A 24,549-nucleotide genomic window follows, 5' to 3' on the forward strand; every position below is an offset into this window, starting at 1 on the left:
GAATTTTTTAAAAATTTTTTCCAAAAAATGTCGAATTTTTGACTATACTTCAAACGATAGTTATGAATCAAAAAATTGAAATTTTTAATGTAAAATTTCAAAAAAATTCGAAAATTTTGGTGAAAAATAGGCACCTTTTTTTGAAGCCGGGCCTTCGGGCCGGGCCGGGCCTTGAAAATTCTCTACCGGCCCGGCCCGGGCCGGCCCGACCGTAAATTTGCAAGTATGGTTTTCGCTGTGCAAAAGTTCAGTAATATATTTGTGAAAATGTTATTTTTATAAACAAAATTACGACTTCCTGTTCATGAATCGATAATTCTGATGTTCTAACGCTTGCTAATGTGGAATCAGATGAGTTTTCGATTTCTGCCTCAGTCTCTGCTTCATCACTCTGCCTTATTTCAGTTTTTGTTGTGAGAAGAACATGTCTACTTTTTGACATTCCCAGATGTACTTTTGTGTCATCAAACACACTTATATAGTTTCTTCAGTTTGTTTCTTCTTACCCATATTATTTCTAGCTACATCTTGTGACGTCGATTTTTTGGAACATCTCTATTCTCCAATGATTACTACTACTGACAATTGGGATTCCCTACTCACTGACACTTTCTTGTCCTGAAGTAACTTTGTCCCAACTGTAAGCTTTTCGTATCTGTATTTTCTTGAACTATAGAATAGATTTTTGTTCAAAATAATTTCCTTGTTTTCTGAATAGGGGTTCTTGAGCATCGGAGGACAGTAACAGGAGAATCGAACATGTTCCTGATAACTGGCGAACAGAAGTCGATTGAAATGGGGCATACGGCATTTTAGAATTCGGTTGGGAGAAGAAGAATCCCGGATAAAACAGAAGGTAAGACGCTAGAAGATCGAGAAAACGTTTCTGACTCGTGTGGAGTTGACACCAGGGAAGGTTATGGAATAAGAGAAAATTAGGCTATGCGAGTGATTTATAATTGTAAAACATATCAATCTTCAAATCTTATAAGTCTAGGAATGATTACAATACAACGATATATTCTCAAAAGAGAAAGAATATTTAGGTAAAGGGTAACATTGAATTCCAGGTGTGGGGGGAGATTAAACAAAAAATAAGACAATCAGTGGTATCTCTTGCGTCGCTGGAAGGAGCCGATTGGTCAAAGTCATCATCTTCCGAATCGTAGGCATCAGTGAAGACATTCGTCGTTGAATGGAAATCAGAAACCGATGGAATGCCACGGAACATCCTTGGACACGTTGAGCCCATCGAAGAAAGTGTTGAGTGTGTATCGCTGGTAGACAGTGACATGTCGAAACTTCATTCTGGAATTAAGAGATTAAAAGGATCCATAAGCTGAAATTGAGAATTCACACGTCAGTCAAATCATATTTCAAAAAAAACACTTACTTCTAACAGCATCCGAAGCAGAATACCAGTGGCACCTCGTTTGTACCAGTTCCATCATTATCAATATACTTTGCTGGTTTGCCCTTTTGTTGGGGAATCTGCTCTTTAATTAGGGTAACAGGGACGTTGTTGAACAGGACTTGACGGCAGTGATTACATTTTTCGACATTAAAAGTTCAGAAATCAATTAAAATATGAGCATGCATGATAATTCTTTTTTTTTAGCGTTGTGCTACAAACATCAACATTCATCGCCATCCTCAAAATTGACCTCTGACTGATGAGTTCTACATAATCCCGGAGCCGAAAAATAACCTTTAAATCATGTTAAACAAGCAAAAAAGACCAAAAAGCAATTTTAATCCACGACGTTTTTGTTTTTGGTGGAAAAATCCATTGAAGTGATCGGTTTTTAGCGTGGCTGATAAGTATTGAGACATGTGTTTCCCTGCATAGAAAAAACTCAAGGTGTCCATTTCAGAAAATAACTATATTTTTCGAATCAGTACAACATTATGACCAGCATTTGGAATAAAGTACAACGTTTGATTTCGTGGTCGCGTGCCAGACGTCCAGATGTGACAAGGAAAATAGACTCTGCGCCGCGGCTAGGAATGTTTCACGATCAACCACAGAGATTCAATAATATACCGGCCAACAATTATTCGATTGTCCCATTATTGGTCTAAATTGCTCACAGTAGACTTTCTGAATATTACTCAGCCCTCAACTTGAATTTTTTGAAATTGAGGAGAGTGGGGGCCTCTCTGATATCAGAAAGTCTAGTTTTTGAAACAAATAATGAAAAACCATGACTATCAACTCATAAGAATGTGATAACCTAAAAACGAAATGATCAAAACATGTATTAGACACTGTAAATTCAGTTTAGAATTGTTGAACTCTTCCTATATTCTGTCCTCAATTTTTGTGACGGTTTATCTAAAAACTTGATGTTTTTTCATTTTTCTCAGTACTGAAGGTTGCACTTGTAGCCCTTGTGGGTCCGTGACCATGCGTTCATCTGTTTTTGTATTGATATAATATAATATATCAGCTGTCACCTACCGAACTCCTAGTCTTGGAAAATTTGTGCTCCTGAAGATACGTATAAGAAACAAACCCTGTCTGTATGCCCGATCTGGCTTGTTTTATATTTATTCAGAATCAAAAATGTTGAAATTGTATTGAAACTGCAAGTATTTGAAGGACATACCCCCAAAAGAGTACAAAATTAGAAAAAATATCTGGAAAAATCGAAGAATCACTATTTTTGTTACTTATTTTTGGAACATTTGAGGGAAACACTTCCGAAATTTTTCGAAAGGTTTTTCGAAACATGTCCTAAACTTTTTCGCATAATTTTTCTCAGAAAAAAAATTTCCCAATATTCATCTTGCCACAAAAATTCTCCTTCTTTATATTATTGTAATAAAAATCTCAAGACGGTTAAAATAGAGAAATTTATTTTCATCAGTGTTCTCTAAAGAGAGATGAGAAGGAGGAAGATAATGGAATCTTGAAACTGGAAAATTTAGTAATGCTGGAGATACAGTACGGTCAAGTAGAGAATTAGATAGTGATCTATTTTTTTGGAAGAAAAGAGAAAAGGGAGAAAAAAATTGACTAGAGAATAGATTACAAAGAAGATTCTGGAAGCTATTCTGGAAGTTTCGTCCTGCCCCTCACAATTCGCTCTCAGCCACGCGAGTTTGACCAACTGGTTGTTCCTCATCCAAATTGTTAAGAGTGTAGTTGAGTACTGCAAAATTATTATTACACGGACATCAGGGCACACATGAACACATAACTAGGGAACTCCCTATGTCTGTCTGTCCGAATGTCTGTTTGGCCGAATGTCTATCCGAATGTCTGTCAGTCCGAATGTATACATCTCCCATCTTCACTCTGAGCCTACTAAATGCATATCACTTCAAATATTTGTCTGTCCGAGTGTCAATCTGTCCTGATGTCTGTTCCCACCCAAGTCCCCCAACCCAACTAACCTCCGGTGAAACATGTACACTTCTTTATCGAAGTAGCGCCAATACCCAGCCCGTGGCACTCCATCCCATCTTGTACGGGCCTCTCCTTTGCATCGGGCTATGATCGCTGTGACGTGAAAGTCTTTCGGTGCATTGAAGGAGACAGTCCCACGGACTATCTCCATGAGCTTGAATCGTTCCTGGTTTTCATCGAATTGGATGTTGTCCGTTGTCAGAGCCAGTTGCATGATGTCTGAAAAGAAGAAATAGTATTTGAAATCAGGACGGACTCGAAATCCTCAGGTCGGACTCTAAATACAATTATTCAGGATTAATTCCGTCTAGAAACTTTTGACATATTCTTCGTTCTTGCCACATGAAACAACTTTCTTGAAAATTTTCCAGATTATGTCTACCTAGGTCGTCATTATCACTAAACACGTCATGTAGCATATATATATGATCTTCAAGACCTCCTTTTCGCTTTCTCAATCTCACTTAGTGTTTTCTTTTTCATCCGAGCCTACTAAATGGTCGTCTATGGCTCTCGAGCGAAGGCGGAGGGGCGTAGTCTAGATTTTCACTTTTCTCTTTTCATTTTCGATTCTTTCGAAATAGACTGGTACGAGTTACACGTGGTCAACAGGTGGTTCCACTTCCATTCTTGATGTTTTCCACTCAGATTTCTCTGTTTTTTCAGTTGGATACCCATTAGGGGTCTTTTAATAAACATCTGTCATAAAGAATGAACTATCCATTCGACCGCCTGCATTTGTGAAAACTGCGCATGGTACTAATTGAAAAAAGACGGTGTTTGTTCAAAGCGGCATATCGTGGTTCCCAAAAGATATATCAAAAAGTTGTCAACTGACAAAATATACCGTAAATACTGTATTATAACGGCACCTGTAAATGAACGGCACCCCATCTATACTCAGAACTCAATAGTATGATTATACCAGTGTTTTTTTACTGGTTCTGATAAGAAGCAGCGTGATTAGTATCTTCTGGGTCAGCAAATAAAGCGTCAAAAAGTTTTTCCGTTCAATTATTAATGAGTTTCTGAAACCACAACATTTCTCTGGGAAGCAGTTGAAAAATATAACGACATGCCGTTATAATACAGTATTTACGGGAGTTTGATATTTTTAGAAAGTAGTTTCAATTTAACTAGGGAATTCTAACTAGCTAAAATATCACCAACTAGTTTGAATAGTTAGAATATCGAAGAAAAGACTAAATTCTTTTTTAGGTGTCTCAGAAAGTTACTCAGAAAGTTAAACCAGTTATAAATTTTGTACCTAAACAATTTTTTTGCAAAGGTAGTTTTTTTTTTAAATTTTAACGTGAAATAGCTTTGAAAAAAACAAAAATTAGTTAAAAAGGAATGTAAATTTTTGCGCTAGACATTCAATGGGTTTAAAGCTGATTCTTTGTCCACTCTTCAAAAAGTGTTTCCCCAAAGTTAAAAACTTACTGTTAAAGCAAAAATGGAAGGTTGTCAAAGATAGCCATGACGATCAAATGAAGAATCCGTAATATAGATATGAAGCAGATTGAATTCTCAAAAAATCATTATATATGCATAGAATCGGCCTTTACACACAAAGCCTATGTTGTTAGTGAATGAAACGCTGCCAGCGTCCTGGCGGTTCATTTTTTTTCCTATTTTTCTCTGTTCTCTCTTATTCATTTCAACAGGTGCCGCTGAGCTGGTCGTCTGGCCATTCACCAGATAAAGGGCAAAAGTAATCTGATAGATACTATATGAATAAAGGAGAAAAAGAGAAAGAGAGTGAATGATCGTCCTTCACGGCCGCTCCCTTCTTCCTCCCTATTCTCCACTTTTCAATCAATTCAATTATGAGTATTCAAGACATCTTATCGGAATAGATTGTCGAAATATTAGATTTATTGATTTTTCTAGAATTCTTATTCATATTATGTCATTTTGAAGCTGTTGAGGTGAGAGAAGTTTTAAGGAGATAATTCAAGAAAAGTTTAAAAACAAATTTCAAATTCTTAGAAAAAAAAATTAACAAACCTATAATCATGAAACACGTTTTCAGCCACAAATGTTGAGATGAGGAGACGGACAATAGTTATTCGTATTATACTTTGCCATGTCACACCAATCTTGCTCTATCTACTCGGCTCGTATGCTCCAAACAGATTTTTAAACTATGACAGGAGTGAGGAGGAGAAGGTGAAAGGTTAGTAATGGGTTGGGAAGAAGATTTTGTAGGGAAGTAGGGTCTGCAACTTTACGACTCTCTATAGTTATAGTCAGAACAGACGGGAAATTCAAAATATGCGCAAGCAAGCAAAGAGGTATGTTCAGGAAGTGCCCAAGTGTGTCTAACAATGAAAACATATGCAGGAGTTACGAGAAAGTTATATGTATAGTACCGGACAGAAAGGTGTCAATTTTGCCTGTTTTCAGTGGAAAATGACCAACTTTGAGAGTGTGCCAGAGTAATTCTGATTGTCACATCAAGAAAACGTTTCATGGATCATACAGATCAAGGGTAGAACTTTATTTTTGTAGTTGACAACTTTTTCGTACGGATACTCCCTAGCAAGTTACATATCGACAAAATAACAAATTGACCAATTTCAGTGCAAATTATTGCGAATTTTGAGCTGTCGTCTTAAAATGACCATAACTCTCCAGGGAGCGTCCGTACAAAAAAGTTGTCAACTACAATCATAAAGTTCTACCCTTGATCTGTATGATCCATTAAAAGTTTTCTTGATGTGACAATCAGAATTACTATGGCACACTCTCAAAGTAGGTCATCTACCACTGAAAACAGGCAAAGTTGATAAGTTTTTGTCCGGTACTGTATATGAAAGCTGAAATCGTAAGGATTCAAGCCGAAATTTGTGTTTTTTTAATAGTGTTCTCGACTTGACAGACTTTGTAGTCTTGTATCTAGGTTAACATTGCTGTTAGAATAATTTTGAACTCAGATTCTGAATCCTCGCGACTTCAGCTATCTGGTCATGTTAACCTTTTTTTTAAGTTCCAAGTTTTTGCGCGGCCCGAATTCATTCAGAAATCCCATACCCAATTTTCCAGAATGGTAACACAAACACATCCCGAAGCAAGACGATGATGTGGCACCACTTCCAGATTACATTTCAACTACACAACTTCGAGAAACTATAATTCAAGAATCCGAGGAGGAGGATGTGGAAGACATCGAGCGGATTACAGCTTCTACAATGAAAGTTCCAGAGGAATGGACCACCACCACTACCATTGAGCCGACCAGCACGACAACAGGGTCTTTCACTACCACTACAGTAGCACCACTACCTCTGAGATCTACATCATCAAACTGAAAGATACGCGAATATCAATGAGGCAAAGAAGATTATCAATGACGATTTGAAAAATGACACTTTCTACAGGTAAACTCCTCTCCTCCCCCAAAGATTTAAATTAATGAAAATTTCCAGAACCATCGACGACGTTGACATGAAATCTCATCCGGAAGACAACAGTGATGAGTACCCTCTATCAAAAACAACGGGTTGCCGCTTACTTCATCACGATAATCATTTTATTTTGTTATATTTTGTTTGATATAAATCTCTAAAAAAAAATTCAAGCATTCATTTGGTTGTCTGCAGTCGTACCTTAAACAGCACTCATCGTTGCCGTGGCATTCGAAGTGGCGTTCGTGCGGGTACCGATCGGTTGTCGATTGAAAGCGCGTTTGGCTGCCAATGAAGACATGACCACAGTTGGTTCGCTCAGAGCGTTTTGGTGAGGTTTCTTCACCTGAAAGTTCAAAATAAGATTTTTTGAACCAGCTTAAAGAGAACTTACACATTGTTTGATGCAGAGCAATGAAGCTCACGAGACAGATTCCAATGAGGATCCAGTAGAACACAGTTGTTCCAGTAGACATGTGGCATGGTTTTTATTGGATTCTATAAAAAATGTATTGTTATTTTAAGCAACGGTGTATTGTACTCATTGGATTTCTTGTTGACGTGGTGGGAGGTTTGGTTGTTGTTCAGATCGTTTGGATCTGGATTTTTCAAAAAATTGTTTTTCTTGATGTTTTTCGCGAAAATATACCGATTTGCTTCAAAAAGGAAGGTGCCGCAACAAATTTCATAAATGGGCGGAGCGGTGCGCCTTTTTCAAAAAAAATATTTCACTGAGGTCGGAATCATGTACATAGCCGTGCTAATTAATATGAAACGTACATTGTTTTAAGATACGCCTACGAAATATTTCTAAAAGTTTGAAAAAAATTGAAAAAAAATCTGAAAATAAGATGAGTGGGGTTGATGAACTGTATTAAAAAATGTTACTGAAGTTTTCAAATTGGCGTGATTTCTCGAAAATGTGCAGAGAATATGGCAGTGCTACTAAAAACAGCTTGCTTTTTTTAAAATTGAATCAAATCAATTCTTCAAAAATTACCTCGATCCCAAATCCAAACAACTTTCCTTGAAGTTACAAACAAAACATATTAGTATTCAAATAAAATATGATATGAGCCAGTTTAAGCTCAAAGGGGGAGGCTCCTATTCAGTAAGGAAACATGGGAAAGAATGAAATGCGTTTACATGTCAAAATAACAACAGAAAGAGAGAGAATGTCGAAAAAGACGGAGACGACGATAGATACTTTCCAGAACTAGAGGTGACTCATAAAATAAATTTTTGAGTCATTATTTTAGACATTTCCTTTGCTTTCTCCAAGGGGTGTTTAGAACAAAATTGTTTCACGTGTATCTCAGTCAGTTTTTATTCTACCAGTGAGATTTTATCACCATTAAGAAGGCCTCATTTATTTCTATCGAAATCAGATCATCCTAAATGAACTGATAATCTTATCATCATCAGTTACACCTTCGTTTTCCAAACTGATTGCACATTTTTGTTGATTTCGCATGTTTTCTTTTCAATTTTTTACAGAAACCCATCAGTATTAATCTACTGCTCATAACTAGATAATAATGGTCTAAACTGACCGTGGAGTTCAGCAACGAGAACAATCAGAATAAAAAGACAATCGAATTCTGATGGGAAATCAGTTTTCAAACATTGCTGAATGGCCTCCAGAATCCAGATAGTTTTTCCGAAGTTCCAAATTTAATACATGTGATTTGTTTGCTATTCCATCCAAATTTACCTGGTTTTCGTCCCAGATATGGAAAATCTTCCGAGACATCAGAATCCATTTTTCTGTGTGGATTTTTTTGCTGTGGATTACAGTACCGCTCAAAAATTTATCAACTTTTGCTGTTTTCAGTGGAAAATGACAAACTTTGACAGTGCATTTCGGTGTCAGCCAATTGTCTGACAAATATTAATTTGTATGGGCTGGTCCAGCCAAAAATAGCACATAATTTTTGTAGTTGATCTTTTTTTTGTAGCCACATTATCTGAAAAGTTACAGAGTGGAAATCTCCAAAATTTCGCAAATATGCACTGAAATTAGTCGGCGTCAGTGAGAAATGACAATCTATAACATCCATGGTAGTGTCCCTACAAAAAAAATAGTCAACTACAAAAATGCCGTGCTATTTTTGGTCTGCTTCCATAAAAAAAATTCGTTGAACACCGAAAAAACATGGTCAAAGTTGGTCATTTTCTACCGAAAACCGTCAATGTTGGTAACCTTTCGAGAATTACTGTATGTAAGTAATCATATTATTAATATCTTCCTGTTTTTTATCTTGACATGTCCCGCCATTTCCGGTTTTTGAACACTTTCTTCTAAAAATCGTCAAAAATATTGTCCATTCTCCTATACACTCCTGTTTGATGATTAAAGAAGAGAAATGTGTAGAGAGACGCAGAAAATTTAGAGTATCTGTAATCTCTGTGTATCTCTTCTCTGACAGTAAAAGTCGAAAATGACCTCAAACGCAGAGAAACGAAACTATCTATCTTCTCTGCGTTCTCTCTCTTCTTCTCGGTCTCCACTGCCCATAGACGACCGCGTATATCTCCAAACCTAGCAGATCTATCATAAATTGGACAACTACAAAAATGAAGCTCTAGATTTCATCTGTTTGAAAAACGAAACAATAAAAATTTTGGTCAATATTAAAGACTGTGACAAAGTCTAGAAAGTCGTCCTTTTCGGGGAAAAATACACAGAGGATAGCAATGGTAGATGTTTATCTTTTTATGATTGTGATTTTTTTTTATTTATGATTTGTTTATCAGAAATTCAGACTTTTCAGACATCTTCGTACCACTTTTTTCCAGACACACCCGTCCGTTTGGGGTAAGACACAACTAGCGTGACAGTTCGACTTGAAATTCTTATTTTTGGTCCTTCCCAGCCACTCCTCCGACGCCTTCATCGCCGCCGCCATCCCTGGTCCCCGTCTAATGAAACTGGATACTTCTCGCTCTCAAAAGTGAGAGAGTGTACTCGAGGCAGACGACCTTTCCAAAAACATTGCGAAATCATGTTCCCAATGTTTTTCGAAATAGTTTTTATGACGACAAAAGGTCATTCTCCTCCGTTCTGAATCATAAACATGATCATTCGTCCTCCAAATTCAAAAAAAGCGAGATAGTGAGAGAGCCTGAGAAATAGAAAGGGCGACTGGTACGGAGCGCGCTGTCTGGCGTCTGAGAAACTCTCTCCCTTATGTACATTATTTCGCTTCGAGCACAATTTTTAGGGAATATCAGAAAAAGAAAACATTTTGAATAATTAGAGAGAAATGCGCTGTAATTTTGTTAATTTTGTACGATCCACTCATCGCAAGACTATTTAAAAATTAAAGTATGTTTTTGGGTAAAATGAGGGCATTGAGATCTTGATTAGATTTTTGATGATCATCCACTTCCAGTATTCTCCAACTGACAACTTGCAGCGGTCCCTACCGTGACCCATCTGTGTGGAACTATCAAAATTCACCTGACGTTCTCAAGCACATAAATATTATAAAACGAGGATACTTAACAGTAAATGGCTGATTTTATTGTCATTTCTCTTCTCTAATTTATAAAAAAATAGATTTTGTTATCAATCATAAAACGTTTTCGATGGGAGCAGTGTGGTGGCGAGTGAACAAAAGCACGGGGAGCGAGGAAGGACAAAAAGAAAGTGGAGAAAAGACAGGAGATCGTCGGATTAGAAGGAACTAATTTTGGAGGAAGCGTTTTTTTCTGAACAACTTATTAGCTATGAACGCGATTTTGGAAATTCGGGCAAAGACGATACAGAAGTGACAATAAAGATGTATCTCTCAAAACTTAGCAGAGCTATCAAAAATGTGTCAACTACAAAAAATAGCTCTAGATGTGATCTGTTTGGAAAACGAAACAATGAAAATTTTGGTTAATATTAAAGACAGTTACAAAGTCGAGAAAATTACACTTTTCTAGAAAATTTAGGATTTTTTCAAACTACAGTACACCTCTGTACAGTATCCTCGATCTTAAATTTAGAGTTATTTTAAACTGCAGTACCCTTCTCCCCGAGCTACAATACTCCCCAATCTTGAATGAAATATTGTTTCAAGCTACAGTATCTTTTCTTACGATCTTACAGCTTCCCTGATGCTGAATTTTGGATCTTCTCAAACTACAGTAACCCTCTCCCGATGCTACAGTACCCCCGATCTGGAATTCAACATTGTTTTAAACTACAGTACCTCTTTTTACGATCCTACAATTTCCCCTGATCCTGAATAAAACATCTTCTAGTCAGTGAGGTTATTCATCGGGGTTTGGATACCTTTCTGTCTTTCTCTCTTTCTTTCTCTCTTTCTTTCTCTCTCTCTCTCTCTCTCTCTCTCTCTCTTCTTTTTTTTCTTTCCCCAAACATACATCTGAAACTATTCTAGAATTTCTTGTATCCTTTTTTAGGATTACTTCAAAAACTGTGATTGTGGATTAAAACATTTATTCCTCCCACATTTCAGAAAATCAGATTTCAGATAAAACAGAAAAAAGCGATCAATTAGATCTGGTGGGAATCTCGGTTAAAAGGCAACCAAATGGATGGGGAAACGGGAAACGGGAACAGGAAAAACAGGAGAATAGAAGGAAAGCAGGTGAATAGATAGGCGGTATGGCTTTCCGGAAATAGGAAAAAATAAGGAAAGGGGAGGGGGATACCGAAGGAAACTAGGCCCAAAAGTTTCGGCTCTTTATGGTTAGCTTGTTTATATTCTCAGATATTGTCTCGATGTAGTCATTGGTCACAAGTTCCGCCATCTCCGCTGGTTCAGTAACGTCCCGATGACTGTCCATGACTTTTTTCATTATGTCATTCGTTTTACCAATTCGGCTGAAAAGAGGAAGAGAGTTAGAGGACTGAAGCTAGAACTTGTTGATAGTCTAGACTTACGTGAACGTCTTGAAATTGTTGTGACCTCTCTTGGCCAGGTTTGCTGCTCCATAGAGAACGTTCGGAACGGCAGGAGGAGAGTAGGAAACTTGGTGGCCAAACGACAAATGATATGTGACGTTCATCAACTCGTTCTTGGTCCAGTCAGTTTCATTGACAATGGCGGTGTAGCGTATTGGACGGACGGTTCCCTGGAAAACACATTTTAGTTTAGAACACACTTGTCACGGGCCCGGCTTGTCGGGCTGGGGTATGAGATTCAGAAGTTTTGTGAAAATTTTCAAGATTCAATCAAAAGCTAGTTAAGCATCAAGAAATTGGATTTTTTAATGAAAAATCTTTTTTTTAATCTAAAAACTCGGTCTTCCGGGCCGGACCGACTGAAAAATTTCCCTCGACCCTTCCCAGCCCGACCCTGCTCCTGTAGAAATTTGAAATATTTTCAAAAAATTTGAATTTTTTTCCAAATTTTCGACTATTTTTTGAAACATCGATAAAAATTGAAGCGTACGAGAATTTTGGAGAATTTGGACTATTTTTGATGAAAATTTCAAAAAAATTGAGAAAAAACTGTGCACATTTTTGAATCCGAGCCAACCCTGGCCGGAACTGACCGAAATTTGACAAGTTTGGTCTAGAAATCCGGGAAAAAACTTACGATCATTGGAGTCTGGCAGCACAAGATGAATTCCATGAGTCCGTGAGCAGATCCAATTGAGTCGACACATGTTCCAGACTGCACATTCTGCTCGATCGCTTTTCCTCCTTCTCGGATTTGGTTCGGGAAGATGCGAACGTGTGAATTCCTTTGGGAAAGAACAACTAGGAACTTTGGAATGTATCCATCCTCATATTTTTGAGCAGTTTTTTTCATGTCGTCCACTTCCTGTCGGATCTTTTCATAGTCGCCTTCCCCGGAACCGATACGGTAGATCACAATCGTTTTCGGAAGTTTGCCGGCAGCGTTTTTGTATTCGATGATGCATTTCACGAATTTCTCACCGACGTGGGACAAACGATGAAGGCGGGTGTCTTGGTAGTAGGAAAATCCTCCGAGTTCAGCCAATTGTTTGAGAGTATAGCACACACCAACAGACGTCGGATCTCCTTCGACAATCGAATTCTGTTGCTCGTACTTGGTTCGAGCTCCGGTGTGTGACAACTCGAATCCGATGAACTGAGTGTCTTGGAACAGCTTTCGACTCATTTCCGCCGCATTTCTGCAAACAGACTTTCCCTGGTACTGTTCTGGAACTTCGACAAAGAAGTTGGTGCCTCCACACTTGTTGTTGAGCTTGCGAAGGACATTATCGACTGTCTGTCGGTTTCCACCACCTCGTGACATCTTCTCGCAGGTCTCGGTGGAAAGTTGAAGAGTTACCTGACCGAGTTTCTCTTCGAAGTACTTGAGGGTATCTGAAATTTCAATAGTTTCAATTTGCTCTATGTTCCACTAGACCTACCGTGAACCTCTGGCTTCTTCTCTGCACAGATTGCGATCACCAACGTGACTTTATCTTTCTTCGCATTCTTCATCAATCTATATATGCCATCAGCATCATTTGCATCCTGTTGATGTTTGATACACTTGTAATCCCGATCTTTACGTATTCCTTGCAATTGGAATTGTCTGTTCAGGCATTCTTCGAACATGCTGAAAAAACATTTGAATTCATAATTCGGTCTAGTTCATAATCATGATTGTCAAGGCCCCTTGGAAAATGTTTGAACGCCCGGTCCAAGCCGACACGCCTCGGCTTTTAAAAATTAACCGGTTTTTTTTCAAATTTTTTTCGAAAGTTTTTCAATTTTTCGTCCAAAATGATAACACTTCTGATGAGCTTCCAGAATACCTTTAATTCCTGAATGATATTCAAAAAATTGTCTTTTTCGCAAATAAAATTCAAAAAATTCCAAAAATTTGAAATTTTAACTTTGAAGCCAAATACCCGGGCATTCGGGCCGGGTTGGTCCGGGTCAGGCCGGCCCTTGACACAAATGTTTATAACGAAGACTTACTCGACTCCTCTAAAGTTGCGATCAAAGCTGATGATGAGCAGCAACTGTAGCTCGGCGGGCTTCACGAATGTTGTCCTGTCATTCGTAGGGAATCTCACTCCCTTTCCTTCCAAACGTATCGGTTGGGATGGTTTGAACTTGATATATGGAGGAGCCAGGAGTTGAGCAGACATTTTGATCGGCTCTTTGCTTTCAAGCTTAATCTTGAATGCGTCCAAATAGCGATTTCCTCCTTCCATTTTGAGATGATCCCGAAGAATTTTCTCATTCTGCCGGATGTGTTGTGCTGGAAGCGAGCTGTTTTGGCCAGTCATGTGTTGCTGCTGAAAATTATTGAAAGTTTTAGATGAGATCACCAAACTTGTCATGGGTCGAGCCGGGCAGAAGTTCGAATTTTTCTCGGCCCGGCCCAGCCCGTGGTTTGAAATTTGAATATATGTATTTGAAATATATTTTGAACGGAATTTTGATATTTTTTTGAAATTTTTTTTTCAAAAGTGTCGAATTTTTTTCAATCAAAAGCTAGTTATGCATCATTTTGATGTACAAATTGGATTTTAAATGTTTTTAATGTCACCGATGGACACTCACGATATCTGGCGTCATTTTCTGCTGCTTGATCCGTTGTCCCGGCACAATGAAAAGATATTCCATCGGATAGAAGTTCATTTCCTTCATCCTTTTGGAGACAATGAGTGGAAGGTTCGGGAATTTGAGCTTGAGGCCGTACTTGTCGAGGTAGTAGTCACGAACGGTAATTTGATTGAAAGCACCATTTACTTCTCTATCGAATTTTACGCTGAAGTATAAAAATTGTTGATCTACAGTTCATCAAACTGTTGCGGAGGACAGGGATGTGCGGAACTGAAATCGGAAATTTGGAAATTTCTGACATTTTTTCGAAACTGTCCTCCGTCGGAAGATTTGCTAATTTCATTTTTGGAACGTTCGGAATATTCTGATTTCCGAGAAATGTTCTGAATAACTTTTTTTCGAAATTTTTGAAATTTCAAATATCGGTGTCAAAAGTCACAGAACTTTTTGTTTTTACAGCAAATTTATTGATTTTGACTACGAAAAATTGGAAACACCGAGTTTCCAAAATTTCCAGATTTTCCGGAAGGAATCATTCTAAAAAGTTCCAAACTTCGAAATTTCCAAGATTTTTAGTTTTGCACATCCCTGATGGAGGAACCCGTATGCTGAAACTTACTTGATTGCGGATTGGTCAACGATGGAGTGAACAGTAAACCCTCGGTTTGCTTTGACGTCCTTCAAATGTGTCGGGTAACACTCGAGTCCCTTGAGAGCACGACTGATATTCTCCAACATAGTCTTGGTGATTCGTCCATCCTCGAATTCTCTCTCCAACTTTTTGATAGCCTCTGCATCGTAGTCGATTTCGTGGCGAGAACGAGTTCTATCGTCGTTCTGACGGTCTCGACGGCTCTCTCCGCGATCGTCGCGTCGGTCAACACGCCGGTCGTCACGGCGGTCGTCACGACGGTCGTCACGGTATCTGTCACGATCTCCTCGGTGGCCATCTCGGTTGCCTCCGTAGCTCTCACGCTGTCTTCCATAGCTATCACGACGGCCATCGTATCCTCCCACCACGATCTCCACCGTATCCGCGATAACCACCACAACCTCCTCTGCCACCTCCACCTCTTCCGTTAGCCTCTTCAATCTTGGCGTGGAAGAATTTGAGCATTGATGTCGACTTGAAGAACGCGGATTGTGCTGTGTCGACAGTCATCACAGCTTGTGGTTTGGTGTTGTCATCTCCCATGATCACTTTGGTCACTTTCGTGAATCCTGGTTTGATCTCGGTGACACCATCCGGTTCCGACAGAGCTCCTCCTTTCAAAGAGTAAATTCCAGTGTTGTAGAGTAGGTAGTCATTGGTGTGCACGATCTGATTGGTCACACACTCCAGACAACGAGTGAGCTCCGATCGGTTGTCAACAGAGAGCGCTTTTGGTCCACGAGTGTAGAGTTGTCCGGTAGATTTGACAGTGACTTCAAATTTTGTGTCTTTTCTTCTGAAAATGCGGCTCACAATCTCCCAATCTTCCATACTGAATGCACTCTCCGACAAAACGATTTTCTGCTCCGCAATTTCGTTTGGCATGTTGCTCAGTCCGACATAGAATGTCTCGGCCGCATCGTATGCAGCAACTGAGGGATTTTTGTTCCCATTGAACAGGTGCGGATGGTGTCGGAACCAATACTCGAAGATGAGGCACAACGCCTGACGTCTGACTTGGCGATTAACGCTGAAAAAATAGAAAAATAGAATGTTGCTCATGGCCAGAAAAGAAATTAACGAAAAGTGCAGTTTAAACACCCTGACGCAGTCTCAAAGTTTGAGTTTTTTCTCACTTTTTCAAAAAAATTTACCAACTTTGAAAGCTTGTAACTAATTTCTTCACAATATAAAAAGTATGAATGTAGATTGGTTGTATAGATCAAACCTAGCTCTACATTTTTCTAGTTGATACTTTTTAAATAACTCCGCCTACTTTTAAGATGTGCGCTTTTAAAATGAAGGGTGGAGACGCCCTCTTCTTTTTGCGCATTCTCTTGCCTCAAATCTTCAAAAGCTCATATCTCAAAAGCGTGCAGAGCTATCAAAAAGTGATCAACTACAAAAATGTGCAAACTTTTTCGTAAAAAAATTTGTAGTTGACAACATTTTTATAACTCCACCCACTTTCAAGATATGCGTCTTTTGATGGTATTTTGGACGCAGCAAGAGAGAGAAAATAGGAGAGAGACGCAGAGAAGCAAGACACCCTCTTCTTTTCGCACACTCTCTCGCCTCAATTTTTCAAAAGCGCATATCTCAAAAGCGTGCAGAGCTATCAAAAGGTTGCCAACTACAAAAATGAAGTTCTACTTGTGATCTACACACTACAAAAGCAATCGAAGGTGTGGAATTATCAGTAAGGCTGTCTCAGACTCGCAAAGTTGACAAAGATAATTTACTTTTTGATAGTTTACACAATTACTTTTCAATTTGGTCGGTACAGTATTCCAGACGTTTCAAAACAGGAAGTACCTAGTTGGGATGTGCAGAACGGAAATTGGAAATTCCGAAATTTTGGAAAATTCCGATTTTTTCGGATCTTTCGGAAAATTCCGATTTCCGAGAAATCGCATACTCATTCGAAAAACGAGATTTCCGGAATTTCCAAACAGAATAATTCGGAAAAGTTGCGATTTCCAAAATTTCCGAAATTTTTAGTTCCACACATCCCTGGTGCCTATTGTCAAAAGTTCTTGGTTGCAAAATGCCCTATGCTCATCAAAGGAAAAAAAAACTCACTCTCCAGATACGGCGACGACTCCATCCGCCAAGTCGAATTTCTTTCCATTTGACATTATCATTGTTGTCTTGAACAAGACTTTCTGGATGATTTCGTCCATTTCAGTGATGTCCAGTCTCCATGAGTTCATTTGCACCGGAATGTTGGTGATTGGAAAGAATGAATTGAGAGATTCATAGTTTCTCTCCCTTTTCGCCTTTGACTCGCTTCCAGCATCATCAATCTCTCTCCTTTTCATTCTGCTCTCAGGAGTGGAGAAAGAGATTGCAGGAGATGGACGAGAACCATATAATGATTGCGGTGGTCGTGATCCCGATGAGTAGGATGATGGCGGCGCACCACTTCGATCTCCCCAAACACTTCTACGGACTGATGACGGTGGATTTCCTTGACCCGACGACGGAGTTCCAGGCATTTCGCCCATTATCTTCTCAAGAGGGTTCATTCTGAAATTTTAAAATGTTGTTGACAGGTTATAGAATATGAAAGGTAAATAGATGAAGGTAAGAGAACGCGGATAAGCAATGCAAACCAATGAGAGGTAGAAGATTAGTATAATCGTGCGGCTCTCATTTTTTCCAGGACGGATCTTTTTATTAGATAACTGTAGAAGAAAAGGATACGTAAACCTTACAATGAAGTGAAAAAACGGAAGAAGCTTTTTATGAAACTTCCTAAAGATTGGTGATGAGGGTGGAGAAATTGTGAAAATCTTCTTGGGAAGCTTCCCAAAAGTTGTGAATGAGGAGAAAAAATGGAAAAAAATTCATAACAAAGCTTCCTGTTGAGGTATGATAGGACGAATGACACTCTCTCGCTCGCGCCGCCAGGGGGCGTGGCCAGACAGTCTTATAAAGGATAGAGGGGAAAAGAAGGCAGAGAAGGCGAGAGAGTATTAGCTAGACGATATAAGAGTTCTCTCTCCCTTGACATGAGAATGGGGGGGGGGGAAGGGTGGAAATAGTGTGGACTCTCTGAGAGTTTTGAGAGAAACGTCATACAGAAAGGGAGAGACAGAAAGGGAAAGACCATTTTTTGTCTATATGAATTCAAATTATTTTCGCGCAAAACAGGAAGTCTAGTGAAGCGCGTTTGCACTCGACTTAGCAATTGAGTCGCCGCTCAACCATAATGCGGAACTTATAATGTGGAAAAACGATAGGCAGTTATATTTTTCAAATGAAGCTGAATTTTCTTCTATTTTTCTTGTTTTTTTTTAATTAAACCTGGCACAAAAATATCGAATTCATCAAAAATAGGAAAAACTCAAATTTTCAAAACACACAAAAAAGCGCGGTTCCTTCATATTAACTTTCTACGACTCCTGTGGAAAAAGGGGTCAACTTTGGATTGGAATTGAATCTCTCTCCCGCCAGATGACGTATCTAGAGGAGAACGATTAAGAGATTGTCCACGGTGAGCACCGAGTGAGGTAATGAGAGTGCAGTGGCCAAAAGGGGCGGGGTTTGCTATCCGCAAATAAGCGTCGTGAAGGCAGGTATGGTAATGAGCAATGCCCAACAGATGGCGTTCATCTGAGTAAGACACCAACCGAGAAAACAGATGTTCATTTGCATAATGTAGAGTATTAGAAGAGTGGCTCTGTTCATACCGCATTCTAACCGGAAGAGGTGCAACGACGTGGTCAATATAATAGATGAGGTGCGATCTGTTGTTTAGATGAAATGAATGAGATGAGAGAAAGGAGCACATTTCTTTCATGATCGAGGTTTTAACTAGTGGCCTAGAAAACCAAACTATGGAAAAACTAGTCCCTAGTGTCAAAAAACATACTTTAGGTCTTATTTAGATAGTTCGAAGTTAAACAAACTATTGGAAATTATGGAAAATGTCAAATTTGGCTCATTCCCGAGAAACCCAAATTTTAAGGAAATAGTCCCCAGTGTCAAAAACATGTTTTAGGTCTTACTTTGATAGTTTGCAGTCAGACAAACTATTGGAAATCACGGAAAATGTGAAATTTGGCTCATGACCGAGTTTTTGATTCCGTGGCCGAGAAAACCAAATTTTGTAAAAACTAGTCCCCGAGGTCAAAAAATATGCTTTGGGGCTTGTTTTAATAATTTGGAGTGAGAAAAACTATTGGAAATCACGAAAAATGCCGATTTTGGCTCATGACCGACAAACCCAAATTTTGTAAAAACTAGTCCCCGAGGTCAAAAATATGCTTTGGGGGTTGTTTTAATAATTTGGAGACGTAAAAACAATTGGAAATCACGGAAAATGCCAAATTTGGCTCATGGCCGAAAAACCCAAATTTTTGGAAAACTAGTCCCCGAGGTCAAAAAATATGCTTTGGGGCTTGTTTTATTAATTTGGAGTCAGAAAAACTATTGGAAATCACGAGAAATGCTGATTTCGGCTCATGACCGAGTTTTTCATACCGTGGCCTAGAAACCCAATTTTTTGGGAAAACTTGTCCCCGAGGTCAAAAAAAATAAATTTTGGGGTTGGTTTTGATGATCTGGAGTCAAAAAAACTATTGAAAATCACGGAAAATGTGAAATTTGGCTCATGACCGAGTTTTTGATTCCGTGGCCGAGAAAACCAAATTTTGTAAAAACTAGTCCCCGAGGTCAAAAAATATGCTTTGGGGCTTGTTTTAATAATTTGGAGTGAGAAAAACTATTGGAAATCACGGAAAATGCCGATTTTGGCTCATGACCGATAAACCCAGATTTTGTAAAAACTAGTCCCCGAGGTCAAAAAACATGCTTTAGGTCTTATTTTGATAGTTCGAAGTCAAACAAACTATTGGAACTCACGGAAAATGCCGAATTTGACTCATGGCCGAGAAACCCAAATTTTGGGAAATCTAGTCCCCAGTGTCGAAAACATGTTTTAGGTCTTATTTTGATGATTTGGAGTCAGAAAAACTATTTGAAATCACGGAAAATGTCTAATTTGACTCATAGCCGAGTTTTTCATCCCGTGGCCTAGAAACCCAATTTTTTGGGAAAACTTGTCCCCGAGGTCAAAAAAAATAAATTTTGGGGTTGGTTTTGATGATCTGGAGTCAAAAAAACTATTGAAAATCATGGAAAATGTGAAATTTGGCTCATGACCGAGTTTTTCATTCCGTGGCCGAGAAAACCAAATTTTGTAAAAACTAGTCCCCGAGGTCAAAAAATATGCTTTGGGGCTTGTTTTAATAATTTGGAGTCAGAAAAACTATTGGAAATCACGGAAAATGCCGATTTTGGCTCATGACCGATAAACCCAGATTTTTGGAAAACTAGTCCCCGAGGTCAAAAAATATGCTTTGGGGCTTGTTTTAATAATTTGGAGTCAGAAAAACTATTGGAAATCACGAAAAATGCTGATTTCGGCTCATGACCGAGTTTTTCATACCGTGGCCTAGAAACCCAATTTTTTGGGAAAACTTGTCCCCGAGGTCAAAAAAAATAAATTTTGGGGTTGGTTTTGATGATCTGGAGTCAAAAAAACTATTGAAAATCACGGAAAATGTGAAATTTGGCTCATGACCGAGTTTTTCATTCCGTGACCGATAAACCCAGATTTTGTAAAAACTAGTCCCCGAGGTCAAAAAACATGCTTTAGGTCTTATTTTGATAGTTCGAAGTCAAACAAACTATTGGAAATCACGGAAAATGCCGATTTTGGCTCATGACCGAAAAACCCAGATTTTGTAAAAACTAGTCCCCGAGGTCAAAAAACATGCTTTAAATCTTATTTTGATAGTTCGAAGTCAAACAAACTATTGGAACTCACGGAAAATGCCGAATTTGACTCATGGCCGAGAAACCCAAATTTTGGGAAATCTAGTCCCCAGTGTCAAAAAACATATTTTAGGTCTTATTTCGATGATTTGGAGTCAGAAAAACTATTTGAAATCACGGAAAATGTCTAATTTGGCTCATAGCCGAGTTTTTCATCCCGTGGCCTAGAAACCCAATTTTTTGGGAAAACTTGTCCCCGAGGTCAAAAAAAATAAATTTTGGGGTTGGTTTTGATGATCTGGAGTCAAAAAAACTATTGAAAATCACCGAAAATGTGGAATTCGGTTTGAAGAATTCATGAAATAGTTTTGGTTCGATGAATTCGAGGAATAAAGACTTGAGGAGAAAATCTAATTCAAAAATCGGTTCATATGATATCACATTTCATGTTGCTTCACAAAGTGTGAATGGCAACATCTGGGGATTGTAAATCACGTGTCGTTGTCGCGCAAAATAGCTTTGAACAGTGTAATAATAATTTTCAAAGACACGAAAGAAAAGAAAACAGGAGCACGATAACTGATACCATTTTGAACCAAAATGCGATTCTTTATGAAACTATTAGTTGTGTTTTTTTAATGAATCTGGCATTTACGTAAAGAAAAATGTTAATATAAGTTAAAAGAGAAAATACTAGAGCGTGATATTTGAAGAGAGGGATAGAAGGGGGGGGGGGGGGGCTTTATTTTTAAAGGAAACGTCCCTAACCAGAATCTACTGAAAACAGTAGGTCACAAATTCCTAACGTTCCACGTGCGCCCCAGAAGACAAGAGTCCCTTTCTATTTTCCCGTCTTGGTGTCCGTCCAAGCTGTGTTTGTCTGGATGTCCCTTCACTTATGTGTCCTATGAGTCAATCGTTCTGTCCTGTGATGGTGAACTCGCGTTCTTTTTCCGATTGATATTTTGCTAGGAATTTGAACAGAATAGTTCAGAAACTTAGAAAAAAAGTGGAGAGAGAGAGAGAGCGACATGGTCAAAAGTTCAAAAAGTAAAGTGAAGTGAGAAGTGAGTTGATTGAAGGAAAAATGATGTCGATCAGAGAAAGTTTCAGTAGGAAATGCAAAATTTGGCGCCGACGGTTTGAATAATGTTTTTCCACCGATTTATCGGCGCGCGTTTTCTCCTCGGGTTCCTCGGCCACTGTTCCTCGTCCCTTGGCCGCGAGGCACAAGGTTTATTGAATGGAACGATGCAACTTGGGGAAACTAGCAAATATGAGCTGGGGAATCGAGCAAAAAGTGGTTAGTGTAGAGACATCAAACCGAAAAAATGAGAAAATCAGGGATTGTAGGGAGACGGCTGCGGGATGGCAAGAAAACTGAATGTGAGCCATGCGCATTTTGACAATATGAGGTAAATCATAAAACTGTTAAAAGATAAGTGAGCGGAGTGATTTTTGGGCCGAGCTTTAAAAATGTCGATAGTTTTGGTCAATCATTTTGGTACAAAAGCTTGTCTCTAGATAATTTTCTGATTTTTCCCAGCCTGAAGAAAAATAGGCCAAAATTTCTGATTTTCTGATCAAATACTAAAAAAATAGAACCAGTCGGTTCATTTCAATATAAATCTCAACATGACCCACCCAGGTGGGATAAAAGAGGGAAAATAGTGTTGCGCGACACGAGACGCAGGGAAAGAGCGGAGTGGAAATAAGAAAAGGGGATGGGCAACGAGAGAGGAAGAAGGAGACCAGTGAGAAAGAGAAAAATGATCATATTCAACAAATATATTATGACGTGGCGACTTGCGACTCTGAAACTGACTGTAAATAAGTAACTATTTTGCTAGTTGTCCGATTGGAGCCATCTTTTTTCTGTCATGGCTGAAATAAAGAATGCCAAAAAGTTAGTTCAATAGAATTCCGCTAGATGAAGAATTGAATTTGCGGAGTATGATTTGAGAGGGGGACAACTGACAGAAGTTAAAATCATATGAGTAAAATTACCGATTTTCACTTTTTCTTACACTTGGTAAAAAGGGAACAAGAACTCTGTATTATCGAAAGTATTGTTTTGTGAATTTCATTCTTCACACTATCTAGGACGTCACAAAACAGTTCAGTTAGCCCAACGCAGATGGTTTAGAATCTTCGTACTGGATAGACGAGAAAAAGGGATTCTTGGCAAATATTTGCGCAAGAAGACCATCACAGTCAACTTATCCGAGACATTGTTATCGTATTAGTAGCCAGTTGTCTCTCACCTTTTTTCAACCCCACCCGCTGATGCACAGCAGGGTATTCCTTATAGGTACACCAAAATCACGTGAAAGGAAGAAGAATGGTGCAGACTTGCTCAGAGTCGGAGCATCGGTATATATCCGACTTCTTTAATTCTCCAACTATTTTACGGAGAATTTCGTTGACGGATAATTCTCCAATTTATTTTCAGAGAAATTACCCGTCGGAAGGTTTTGGAGAATTTCGGAAAATTTCGGAGAAATGACGGTACTCCAAACTCTATGCTTGTATAATTTTTACTGATGAAAGCTTTCAATGACTGTCCGATTCTTCGAAAAAAGTCGGAAAAAATTTCGATTCTCCGATTCTCCGAAAATTTTCCTCCGAACAGGCCTGTTCTGAACTAATTTTTTGCTTTTGCCCTCCTGAAGTAAGATAGGTTTGTATGAAGTCGTTTTCAAAAGGTAAAACTCGAAAAACTATAAATAATTTGGCTTGGGCAATTGTTTCCTTCAATTGAAAACAGGAAGATGTAAGGGAACCGTAAAACTCAAACGTGCTCATCAGAGGTGGGCGCCAATTTAGAAAAATGAGACCGCGCTCTAGTGGACAAAGAGAAAAACTCACTCTTCTTTTGTCGCACTCTCTCGCCGCGGCGGCGGAGAAAAAAGAGAGAGGTGGAAGTGGGTGTTGGGAAACAGCAAATTTCGCCGGTTTTGTATGAAGTTTCGATCAGAAAAATGTTAAACCTATTAGAAAAGAAATTCTCTTTTGATTTATGTAAAATTCATGACTATTTTTATGGAAAGTATTCTCAAAAAAGGCGAGAAACGAAAACTAATGGAAAAATTACAGAAAATTCCCGGTTTTGAATGAACTCCCCACTGAAAAGTTGTTGCTTTTGTGATACGTTATCAGTTTCAATGCTGTCTAAAAGAATGCTAATTTTTGTTCGAGGGGGGGGGGTCATTCGGTGGCGAAAAGCCGATTCTGAACTAAGAAAACTAAGCAACGCTCATTTTGACAACACGAGGGGAATTATAAAACTGTTAGAAGATAACCTTACTTTTTTTGTGGGCGGATCTTTAAAAATTTCGATAATTTTTTGGTACAGAAACTTTTCTCTGGATGAGTTTCAAATGTCTGAACCAATTTTTTCTGTTTCTTATTTTGAACTTTAGAAGCAAAATAGGTTGGGATGAAGTCGTTTTTAGGGGTTAAAATTCAAATAACTAGCACCTAACTAGGGACGCTAGTCATGAATAAAAATTACTCATTTCAAAAATAGACGAAAAAAAAACGGAAAAACGGTGAAATCAACGGTTTTTCGGAGAACCGTTGATTTCGCATTGAAATATTTTGAAAAACACGGAAAAACAGAGGACATTTTTTGTCCGAAAAGCCCTTATCCGGATACGACAATAAAAAAAGAAGGTGACGGAACAGACGCAACAGAAAGATGGATGGCGCCCCTCTTCTACTCAATTCTCTCTTTTTTTTTTGTTCCCTCTGTGGGGTACGGGAACAGAAGAAATTG

At 38.7% G+C, this 24,549-nt stretch overlaps 3 protein-coding genes across 3 annotated transcripts; 1 reads left to right on the forward strand and 2 right to left on the reverse strand.

Annotated features, from left to right (window-relative positions):
• Window positions 1-1,202: 1,202 nt before the first annotated feature.
• Window positions 1,203-3,626, reverse strand: GCK72_022508 (uncharacterized protein; the record flags this gene model as incomplete). Its single annotated transcript, XM_053734872.1, has 2 exons — window positions 1,203-1,308; window positions 3,400-3,626. 2 exons carry the CDS (start codon window positions 3,624-3,626, stop codon window positions 1,203-1,205), a joined length of 333 nt encoding a protein of 110 aa, XP_053578438.1.
• Window positions 3,627-5,461: 1,835 nt separating this feature from the next.
• On the forward strand, window positions 5,462-6,726 carry GCK72_022509 (uncharacterized protein; the record flags this gene model as incomplete). The annotated part of the gene is made up of 2 exons (XM_003096483.1): window positions 5,462-5,591; window positions 6,515-6,726. The coding sequence occupies 2 exons, from the start codon at window positions 5,462-5,464 to the stop codon at window positions 6,724-6,726; spliced, it is 342 nt and encodes a 113-aa protein (XP_003096531.1).
• Window positions 6,727-11,499: 4,773 nt separating this feature from the next.
• Window positions 11,500-17,515, reverse strand: GCK72_022510 (uncharacterized protein; the record flags this gene model as incomplete). The annotated part of the gene is made up of 9 exons (XM_053734873.1): window positions 11,500-11,662; window positions 11,723-11,913; window positions 12,381-13,138; window positions 13,186-13,376; window positions 13,742-14,064; window positions 14,333-14,540; window positions 14,955-15,345; window positions 15,389-16,017; window positions 17,070-17,515. The coding sequence occupies 9 exons, from the start codon at window positions 17,513-17,515 to the stop codon at window positions 11,500-11,502; spliced, it is 3,300 nt and encodes a 1,099-aa protein (XP_053578439.1).
• Between the last annotated feature and the right edge of the window lie 7,034 nt (window positions 17,516-24,549).

The sequence above is a fragment of the Caenorhabditis remanei genome, chromosome X, assembly GCF_010183535.1.
Source record: "Caenorhabditis remanei strain PX506 chromosome X, whole genome shotgun sequence".
Taxonomy (NCBI): domain Eukaryota; kingdom Metazoa; phylum Nematoda; class Chromadorea; order Rhabditida; family Rhabditidae; genus Caenorhabditis; species Caenorhabditis remanei.